The following is an 11964-nucleotide window of genomic DNA, read 5'->3' on the forward strand; positions in this document are numbered from 1 at the left end:
AATGAAAACCCAACGTTTTTATAGCCCAACAAGTGATGTTGCACGTGCATATCATGTTGTGTTTCGGCGCCAGGCTCCGTGGTTGTGTTTTTGCAATTTTTCCATCTTTTCACCACATTTCCGCAGTAACTCATTCTTTCCACACAAATCAATCCCAATCCATGCAGAAATGACCAATTCATATTTGTGTAATGATGTCGGCCACACTCTGTCAGATATTTAAGATTTTACTAGGAAAGGATAGGATAAGTTTTATTCCATACTGAAAGGCCTCAGGCCCATAGTACAATTCTGTTTTCGGGAGTGGTTACAGATCCGTTTAACAGGTCATATTCTAATTAACATAGCATGATAAATGAACATTGATAGATTTTTTAGAGTATCTTTATCAGTTGTTGACATGATCGTTGTAAATCTTTGTATAGTGGGATGTACATAACCAGGCAGATCAATATATTTTCTTCTAAGGTGGTCGTATTTTGGACAAACTAACAGAAAATGAAACTCATCTTCAATCACATTTAAATCACATTGCTCACATATTCTCAATTCTCTGTCTATGTTTCTATGCCTGCCAACTTCGATCCTAAGTCTATGAGAGCTGCATCTAAATTGTGCTAAACTTATTCTAAACCTTTTAAAGTTGATGTCAAACAAATAGTATTCTGGGGAAATTGTTGTCTTGAAAAGCTTGTTATAATTGGATTTTTCTGAACTTAAAACATGCGATGCCCATTTTTGCAAGTATATATCCTTAAGTCTTTGGCGTAAAGATATTAAAAATGAATCTGGATTGTTTGGTACACATTGATTACGCCAAACATACCCATAGCCGCAATCATTTAATAACGACTTTACATCATATACCCAATTGCGGCTTCCATGTTTTTCATACAATAACATCATATTGTAACATTTTCTAGGTAATCTATCAATAGGCATTTTAAGAATCTTGAACCAATACTTGAGAATTCCAATATGTTGAAATATGTAAAGTGGTACACGTCCACATTCACCATATACCATAACACTCGATGTAGAGTTTTTTACGCCAAGGAATCGTTTACAAGCATATAGATGGACCAGTTCAATACTGTATTCAGTATGCCCCCAGACCTCTGCTCCATATAAAAGAATTGGAGTAATTTTTGTATCAAATATTTTAAAAAAGGTTTTATATGGGAGATCAGTGAAGATTTTCAAACTATGTAAGATTCCCATTAGTATCTTTTTTGCCTGCATTGCTGCATTACTGGTGTGGTAATTCCACGTTAATCTGCCTGTGAAGGTTACTCCCAGATATTTATAAGAAGTGACAATTTTTAACGGTTGTGAGTTGAAGAACCATTTTTCCCTACTTGATAGTTTATTTCCCTTTTTGAAAACTAACACTTTCGTTTTCTCAGTGTTCACTTGGAGTTTACAATTAGAACAGTACAGTTCCAGTTGATCTATCAAATTCTGTAAACCTTTTATCGTACTAAAGAACAGGACTACATCATCAGCAAAAAGCAACAGAAATATCTTCACAATATCTGGATGCAGCTGTATACCATCCGTACAATATTCCTTAATTTGTGCAGCTAGTTCATTGATGAAAAAACAGAACAGGAATGGGCTAAGAATACAGCCTTGGTGTACACCAAAGATTTTACTACTTTTTGCGTTTCTTTTTTTCTGAGTATACATACATGATACAGATGACAGCTACTCCTAATCATCTCGTGGATGCCTGTACGTTGCTATTGTAGGCCTCTTTTCGACTTGTGTGCCTGTCTTGAACATTCCTCGCATATTAAGAACTGACTTTCATAGACCGTATGTATCTTGGCGTTTAGGTCACATATTAACCTTGGCATTTGTTCTCGTGTATCGTGTTTATTGTGACTATTTATACTGACCAGTGGTCAGTCGGTGTTAAGGTCAATGTTGAGTTGATCAACGACAATGTCACACAACGGAGATCGAGTGTTGACTCGTTGCGGGTGTTACAACACTGGGAAGGTTTATTTACACTGTCAATAGTCCTCAATAGCCCAATCTATGACAACACAGACCGACCCTGTCATACAGTTCGTGTTTTCTATTTTTTGCTGGAGGCATGATTATAATAATGTAGACGATGTAAAAGAACTTATTTATGGGCTCTGGAAAAATACAATGTTGAATCAGGTCTTTCAAACAACACTTTATTTGTCTGTTTATTCAAAGATTATGATCTGACCCCACCCAGCGGGAACATGTTGCCCTAATTAGAGACATTAATGTTTACATGCACCCGTTGATGTCGAAAAAAAGGGTATGAGGGGCAAAATATACAGAAATGTTATATCTTTATAATGTATTTTCTTAAACAGGAAGAATGTTTGCTGAATGTCACCTTTGAAAGAATGTATCTATGCACCTTTAACACACACCTTCAATTGTTTTGAATAGGAGAGCATATTATGTTCACCACCTCTTTGATAAGAACTGGCGCATCACAGCGTTTCATCTTAAAAGACCGAAGTGACGAAGGCCCCAGGCGTTAACCAGTTTGCTGAAACCCAGAGCACTGAATGGCTAAAATGCATATAAAGTCACGATCAGCGGATCCTGGCATGGCTAAGGGATGTAACCTTTAATAATTATTAGCGATACCTCAAGACCATCATTGCCCACAGACTCTGAAGAGATCAACATGAATAACTGTCCATAAATAACTGACATAAACTCGATAATACATTTGGTTTCTTCAAATAGAAAACAACGTTAGAGTTTGAAAAATAATTTGTGAGTATTAGACAAAAAGTAAATGCAAAACATCGACTACTATTTTGTCCCCCTGAGCAAGTCTAACTGTGTCAGTTCAGATGACATGAATTAAACATTAACGTTTCTCGTGTGATACACGTATTTAACCCCTTCCCTTCTACACGATATCGTCCGTCATGAACGTCATCAATTACATAATTCATCCTACCGGCTTGGTGTGAAAGCCAATATTTGCACGGATTCGGCACTGTATAATTTACCTGCTGTGTTCTCCACCAATCCCAATTCCACATCCCTTTGGCACGTGTACTTCGTTAAGGAAATACGCTGGCTTAAACTTTTATTTACATTCAAAGCAAAAATCTAATCAAATTGGCATTCTTTTCTTTTGTTTGTGTCTGTATCGATATGAAAAGAGGTAAATCAAGCTCTTTTTGAATACTAACAATACAGTTTTATTGTTTAAGCCTCCATTTTTTGGCTTCGTATATTTGATGTGTTCTTTCTGAATGTAATACAAGAATTGCTAGTCCAAGTCAACACAATAAGGGTATACAAAATGAAGCTTCGTCTTTAAGTACCACGGAAGCCTCAAGTGTAAGAGGACGAAAAAAACGTGACAGTTTAAAGACTTTGTTTAATCAAAACAAATAGACGAAAAAACTCATGCAAACTTGCAGGACAAAGGCATTTGGCTTCATATCACAAGCATGAGAATATTAGATTAGTTTGATAAAATATTATACTTCAAACATTTATGTTTGAACACTGTAAACGAATGTGCTTCCAGTAAAAAATAATGTCCTCAAAACACAAACAATTGCAAAAAATATTGACAATGTTAATGTATAACGAGATGAAATATTACGAAAGCAAATATTACTTCAAACTTTGAAGTTTATAACTCACAACAAATCACACTTGGCAGCTTTCTACAGTACATTAATTAAAACGTAATATTTTTTCGTTTTTTTGGTTTACTTTGTAAAGTTGGATGGGTTGTTTGTAAAATGCATAAAAAATACATGCAGCTCAATCGCCATCAGAAGAGGATGATTACCTTTATGGCTGATATTATTAAGTGCAGGTAAAATAAAAGTACACACTCTAACTGATCTTGACAATACCTGTTTCATTCTGCTCACTACCGTGTACTGTGCGCGTCACCTGTTGTGGGATACTCATTGATATGATGCATGTAGCATCGTATCAAACGAAAAACAACAAACCTTCGAGTAAGCATTTGTCGACAATTTCGAAAAAATGAATTCCCCCCACATGCGTGACAAAAAAATGATGCTTCAGATACATTGTTGCAAGATGATTGTTATGTTTTGTTTTTGCTCATGGCATTAATTAAAACAGTATTTGGTTTGGCAGAATCCATCGACACTTTCCACGTGGAAACTAGACATTAGCAGTCAGTTAACGTCCTTGCTCGGGAAGATGAAGCAACAGCAACTACATTGACAGTAACGTCTACATGTCATACAACAGTAACTACATCGACAGTAACGTCTACATGTGATACAACAGTGACTACATCGACAGTAACGTCTACATGTGATACAACAGTGACTACATCGACAGTGACGTCTACATGTGATACAATAGTGACTACATCGACAGTAACGTCTACATGTGATACAACAGTGACTACATCGACAGTAACGTCTACATGTGATACAACAGTGACTACATCGACAGTAACGTCTCCATGTCATACAACAGTGACTACATAGTCAGTAAGTCTACATGTGATACAACAATGACTACATCGACAGTAACGTCAACACAAGATATACAGTTTATACGTCGACAGTAACTTCTATACGTGACATGCAATGACAGATCAATCCCGCAATATCTATAAATATTTGCGTTGATCCGATGTTAAATGAGTTTCCACTGGCACAGGTTCGTGTAATTACGAAAAGATAAGAAACGTTTTCAACTGGTTTACTTCAATACGTTGTCATATCCTTAACCTTTACATCTGTTAAACATAACTGACAATTAATTTCACTATGCATTTTACTAGTTTTAATTGGAACATAACAGATGGGTGAAATGGGGTTCAACGTCGCTTCCACGATTATTTCAATTATATAGCGACGTGCATGCACGTGTGTGCGTGTTGCTGTTTGTACTAGTCCGTACTAACGCCAATTTTATAGTGCTAGCCCACACAGTTACCATGCAGCAGTCATTTTAACATAAATGCCCCACTCAGACACAGTATACTGACTCCGAGCCGACCAACCCTTGTTTTAGCCCCTTAATGCCGAGCGCTAGACAGGGTAACAACAAGTACCATCTTTTAATGTCTTTTGGTATGACGCGGCCGGGGATCGAACCCCGGACCTTCCGCTAGAACAAGGAGGCGGCCTGTAAAAGAACAGAATACGGGTATCACTGCAGGGTCAGGACGACCTCACATGCAAACAGACCGACCAAGGCCGTCATTCGCACAATGTAAATACATGTTCATATAAACTCGTGTTTTACAAATCCAGTCTATGTGTTTTACTACTTTTTGTCTTATGTGACAACTCATATGCATTCACACTGTGCTGTGTTAATATTGATGCTGGTTCTCTAAATGGGTTCGTTCAAATGTGAGTTTTGGATGTCACATAAGTCTTAAGGAAAGGCGGGAATACAATATAAAGCTGCGAAGCAAATATCCTGCTAGGTCGTTTAAACAAATTCCATGCAAGACCTTTGATGTCCGACAAGTTTGGTGAAGGAAAAAGTAATGACTCCGTAAACCAGAAATCCTTCAATTTCTTAAAAGATAGAAACTTGATGACAAAGTTGTTTAGATACGAAGCGTTTTTCTGTTGCTTCTTTTCTCCAACGAAGTGTCAGAGATCTGTACGTTTCTTTAGAGGTAAACATTCCTCACAAACACAATACTATAGGCACGTCTTCGAAAACAAAGGCATTAGCGTTGAGAGATATTATTCGTGAAACATTTGACATAATCCTTCGGATTTTATCTCGTTTAGCGGATAATCCTTGCATATTCTCTGCAGTGCAATGACAACAATCTGTCTAAGATATCAGACACTTTAACAAGTGGCGACATTGTGCTATAATCTTACAGAACAATTGCTGTTGTGTCGGAGACATTTCCAAAATTCTATGTTTCCAAACATTTTAATGAAATCACGTCAGGTACATGTTTGTCATATTATTTATTTCTTTAACTTCTGAAACAACATGGATTTGTGAGGATTTATGCAGCGTTAACGCAGGTTATAGCTACCTGAATTTGTCTTCTTCTATCACGAAATAATTCAAACTTCTAACAGCAGTAAAGAAAGCATTGAAACACAAACTTTTTTTAATGCACAAATGACAAACAATAGTTTCCAATTGTTTCAACACGTGCACGGTTTTTTTTTTATCAGCCAGGGCGACGGGATTTTCTTACACCAATACATTAGGATCAAGTGTACATCAATCCAGCTTTCATCGTGCAATTTTGTATTTCATCAAAAAGTGGAGTAAATACAATTTTCAAGAATATTAGGATATTTTATGATAGCATCATCGTTATTTAAATCTATGTTGTGGATTCTCGTTGAATGCCATGATTTAAATTAATATGTTTTAGTTTAGATTATGTTGAGATAAACTGGACATATGATAGAGGGAACATAAAACATACATAAAAGATATCTACATATCCTTATGTATACGGGCGATTATACATTACACCCATGAAGTACTAAATGAAAGTGAGGTCTACAGGTAATGTACACTGCACCATGAAGTACTAAATGAAAGTGAGGTGTACAGTGAATATACAATGTACTATCAAGTACTAAATGAAAGTGATGTATACGGGTAATATATTACACACCACGAAGTACTAAATGAAAGTGAGCTATACAGGTAATATACACTGCCCCCTGAAGTACTAAATGGAAGTGAGGTGTACAGGTAATATACAATGCACCATGAAGTACTAAATGAAGGTGATGTATACGGGTGATATACAATGCACCATGAAGTACTAAATGAAAGTGAGATATACAGGTAATATAGAAACTGCACAATGAAGTACCGATGAAAGTTAGGTGTACAGGTAATATACAATGCACAATGAGGTACTAAATGAAAGTGAGATAAACAGTTATTATACAATGCACCATGAAGTACTATAGTACTCACGGAAATGAAAAAAAACTGTTTTTTCGATCTCAGATTTTAAATAAATGCAGTTAGTAAACAAAATATATAAATATTCAAACAACTCAATTAGTACTAATTGGGCCTTGGCACAAATACAGCGTATCAAAGGTTTTTATGTCTTTTTACACGTAAAAGTGTGTAAAAATATGAACAAAACAGACTATTGTGAAACTGAGCATAACCAGGTGTTAGTAGATCAAGGTGAATGTCCATGTCCTATGACACCTTGACGACAGGTGAAAACAGGTGCTTGAAACCCACGTGCATGTGATTTGTCAGTGGTTAGTGATTTGTGAGTGGCATTGTGGGATAGTAAATCATCGTCAAAATATCAGAACGTAAAAGTAACATATTCCCTTCTCAAACAACAACTTACATGTCATTATTATTATGTACATAAACATAGCTGTTATTTTTATTGTTGTTTTGATAATTTTTTTCCAGGCTAATTTGCATAATGCTTATAGCCTGTTTCTGCCATGTCAATTTGGACTTAGTTTTATTTTTGAATGTTGAAAGTGCCTACAAATTACCCCCTGTAAAGTACATTTTGTATTGAGCACTGAGATAAAACTAGCAAATCCAGACTAGTACTTTTCCAGTTGTTTTGTTATTTCGGATTAACCTCTACATAATGCTTTGTGTCGATTATTAAATCCAGCAAAACAGGGTTTTTTTCATTTCCATGAGTACTTGAAGTGAGGTGTACAGGTAATATACAATGCCCCATGAAGTACTAAAAGAAAGTAAGGTGTACAGGTAATATACACCACGAAGTACCAAATGAAAGTGAGGTTACAGGTAAAATACACTATGAAGTACCAAATGAAAGCGAGGTGTACAGATGATAAACACCACAAAGTACTAAATGAAAGTGACGTGTAGAGATAATACAAATGCACCATGAAGTACTTCATGAATTTGAGGTGTACAGGTATTATACACCATGAAGTACGAAATGAAAGTGAGGTGTACAGGTAATATACACCGCGAAGTACCAAATGGAAGTGAGGTATACATGTAATATACACTGCCCCATGAAGTACTAAATGAAAGTGAGGTGTACAAGCAATATACAATGCACCCTGAAGCACTAAATGAAGGTGATGTAATACAGGTACTATACAATGCACCGTTAAGTACTAGGTGAAAGTGAGGTGTACAGGCAATATGCACTGCACCATGAAGTACCGATGAAAGTGAGGTGTAAAGGTAATATATAATGCACCGTTAAGTACTAAGTGAAAGTGAGGTGAACAGGTAATATACGCTACACCATGAAGTACTAAGTGAAAGTGAGGTGAACAGGTAATATACGCTACACCATGAAGTACTAAGTGAAAGTGAGGTGAACAGGTAATATACGCTACACCATGAAGTACTAAGTGAAAGTGAGGTGAACAGGTAATATACGCTACACCATGAAGTACTAAGTGAAAGTGAGCTATACAGGTAATATACGCTACACCATGACGTACTTTATGCCAGGACATCGTCAATATGAAACAACACAGAGATGTGACACATTGCAGAGGGAAAGGGGGGGGGGGGGGGGGGGGGGGGGTGGGGGGTGGGGAGGGATTTATCAATTCCTGACGTTTTGTCTATTTATTTCACGTGTGAGGTGTTCACGAAGTGAAACAGATAACCTGTCTGTGTGATGGCTAACCCGTTTCCGGTTTTTCTTTCCGACTAAAGAAGTTTCATGTGTACCAGAACATCGATTAAAAATACATTTTCTGAAACGTTGAAGGAGAGATGGGCATGGGGTAGAGATGGGCATGTTTGATTCAACCTGTTCCCAATCTTTCTCGTTCGATTTAATCCTCGTTGTTTTTCTGTGTGAAGACCGTCAACACAAGGTCTGCAGCGAAATCTTGGATTTGCCAACAGGTGCTGGGAATCGGTTACAAATAACGCGGTGGCCACAACAAAGAACACAGCCGAAAATATCAACAGAGCAACAGAAAAACCAACAGAAAACGCCAACAAAGCAGATCTGTCTTGTAAGATGACTCAAGCTTAGCTGCCCCCCGGGGAATTGTTTGTTTCTAGGTTGTTCTCCAGGGGCATCGAACTCCTTGACTCTGTAAAAGACAACTTCTAAGGTGAAGAATTGACCGCGTCTACACTGAATTCGCTAGACTGACCCCTATAACGGAATCTCTTAATACCGGCAGTGTTTGTTTTCCACGGAGGTCAGATAGCTATTGACCGCTACCTTCTCTACGAAATTAAAGAAGGCCCCAAGCTTAGATCAGGTTGTTCGGCTTGATTTTCACATTCCCAACACGAGTGGTTTAGTTAATGATTGAGTGCCGCGTGTCTGACATGAGACTGGTTTGACTCGATTCTAGGATTCGAGGACAACATCTAACATCCTGGACAAACAGTGAAAACAGTGCTTTCACAGGCCATCAATTACAGTTGAGTGTCTGCGTGACTCGCCACTCGCCACCCGAATATGACTTCCGCACCTGTCTTCTTTAAACTAATTAAACAGGGGCAAAAAGTAATTATCTCTCCCAGGGAGACCTGCTTGTGTTTGGAAACGGCTACAATACCTGAACAGTGGAGTACACACCATGAAGTACTAAATGAAAGTGAGCTACACAGGTAATATACACTGCCCCATGAAGTACTAAATGAAAGTGAGGTGTACAGGTAATATACACTGCACCATGAAGTACTAAATGAAAGTGAGCTATTCAGGTAATATACACTGCTCCATGAAGTACTAAATGAAAGTGAGGTGTACAGGTAATATACACTGCTCCATGAAGTACTAAATGAAAGTGAGGTGTACAGGTAATATACACTGCTCCATGAAGTACTAAATGAAAGTGAGGTGTACAGGTAATATACACTGCTCCATGAAGTACTAAATGAAAGTGAGCTACACAGGTAATATACACTGCCCCATGAAGTACTAAATGAAAGTGAGGTGTACAGGTAATATACACTGCCCCATGAAGTACTAAATGAAAGTGAGGTGTACAGGTAATATACACTGCCCCATGAAGTACTAAATGAAAGTGAGGTGTACAGGTAATATACACTGCCCCATGAAGTACTAAATGAAAGTGAGCTACACAGGTAATATACACTGCCCCATGAAGTACTAAATGAAAGTAAGGTGTACAGGTAATATACACTGCCCCATGAAGTACTAAATGAAAGTGAGGTGTACAGGTAATATACACTGCCCCATGAAGTACTAAATGAAAGTGAGGTGTACAGGTAATATACACTGCCCCATGAAGTACTAAATGAAAGTGAGGTGTACAGGTAATATACACTGCCCCATGAAGTACTAAATGAAAGTGAGGTGTACAGGTAATATACACTGCCCCATGAAGTACTAAATGAAAGTGAGCTATTCAGGTAATATACACTGCCCCATGAAGTACTAAATGAAAGTGAGGTGTACAGGTAATATACACTGCCCCATGAAGTACTAAATGAAAGTAAGGTGTACAGGTAATATACACTGCCCCATGAAGTACTAAATGAAAGTGAGGTGTACAGGTAATATACACTGCCCCATGAAGTACTAAATGAAAGTGAGGTGTACAGGTAATATACACTGCCCCATGAAGTACTAAATGAAAGTGAGGTGTACAGGTAATATACACTGCCCCATGAAGTACTAAATGAAAGTGAGCTATTCAGGTAATATACACTGCCCCATGAAGTACTAAATGAAAGTGAGGTGTACAGGTAATATACACTGCCCCATGAAGTACTAAATGAAAGTGAGGTGTACAGGTAATATACAATGCACCATGAAGCACTAAATGAAGGTGATGTATACGGGTAATATACAATGCACAATGAAGTACTCCCAGGGAGACGTGCTAGCGTTTGGAAAAGGCTACAATACCCAAACAGTGGAGCTGCCAAGGCAGATAGACTTCTCTCGGCATGGAATAAGTGCGAATGTCTCACATCGGATTTTATGTAAAGTGAGTGATTACGTTTGGTGTAAGGTCCCTCGATGTAAATTGAAAGTCCGAAATTATGCAGGTTTTAGACGTTTACCACTTTGGAGGAAACCAAGGATACGGGTATTGTGCTGACAATGCCTGAAACATGATCACTACGAACCGGTATTCAAACCCACGATTATAGTTATCTGTCATGCTTAAAGGACGCACAGCGCATTGTGGGTTGTGTAGTTACGCATATGATTACCCTTTACTCGGAGAACCACCATTAACATGGATATTGATAACGGTAGCAATGTGTGTTATATAACGTATATTATTATATAATCGAGTGGGACATATCAGCGTTATCCTGAGTAGCCACAGTTGTAGAGCATAGAGAATGTCTTCACATTACATGGGTGAGTGAGTTGTATTTAACGCCGCTTTTAACAGTTTTCAAGTTGTATCACGTCGTGTCAGCTTAATATGGGACGAAAGCCCGAAGTGATGCAGGTCTCAGACGTTTACCGCTTTGGTGAAACCCGCGAGCACCGGTGGTGCTGACAAACCTAGAAACAAAATCGGGGCGAACCGGGATTCGAACCCACAATATACGTGTCTGGCGTGTCCAAGGGACGCAAGTGTGCACAGCGAATTGCGGCGCCCTACTTGACTGTGCCTCCCGTGCCCTTTCACATTGCATGAATAACCTTAGTTAATGTTACCATATTTTTATAAAAATATATTTTTTGTTATTATGTTTAATGTTTATATGCGAGGAAAGACCAAAGTGGCGTGGGTGCTTTGTGGAAACCCACGATATGATGTGTATAATGTGTACAAAAAATTGTGGACAAACCAGTGGTTGATATTAAGCGCAACGTCCGACCTTGTCTGGGTACGATGACAATCAATCAAACAGTCACCATTCCTAACCAACCGATCCAGTTTAGTGACCTCTTACGACCAGCAATGTAGCTGGGGACACATTATGTCTTGGAATCCCCAGGGGAGTGTAGCATCCGATATTACTGCTGCGTCACCTGTCGGCATAGACTCACTTGCCCAGTGGTCTCAG

General features: G+C 38.1%; 1 protein-coding gene across 1 annotated transcript; it reads right to left on the reverse strand.

Moving 5' to 3' along the window:
* Nucleotides 1-277: 277 nt before the first annotated feature.
* On the reverse strand, nt 278-1689 carry LOC139457708 (uncharacterized). Its single transcript, XM_071239065.1, has one exon. It carries the CDS (start codon nt 1687-1689, stop codon nt 328-330), a length of 1362 nt encoding a protein of 453 aa, XP_071095166.1. The 3' UTR covers nt 278-327.
* Between the last annotated feature and the right edge of the window lie 10275 nt (nt 1690-11964).

The sequence above is a fragment of the Haliotis cracherodii genome, unplaced genomic scaffold (genome assembly GCF_022045235.1).
Source record: "Haliotis cracherodii isolate W230 unplaced genomic scaffold, xgHalCrac1.p SCAF_1, whole genome shotgun sequence".
Lineage (NCBI taxonomy): Eukaryota > Metazoa > Mollusca > Gastropoda > Lepetellida > Haliotidae > Haliotis > Haliotis cracherodii.

Coding starts and splice junctions, on each gene's coding strand:
- LOC139457708 (XM_071239065.1), bottom strand. CDS start 1,689: ATGTATACTCAGAAAAAAAGAAACGCAAAAAGTAGTAAAATCTTTGGT.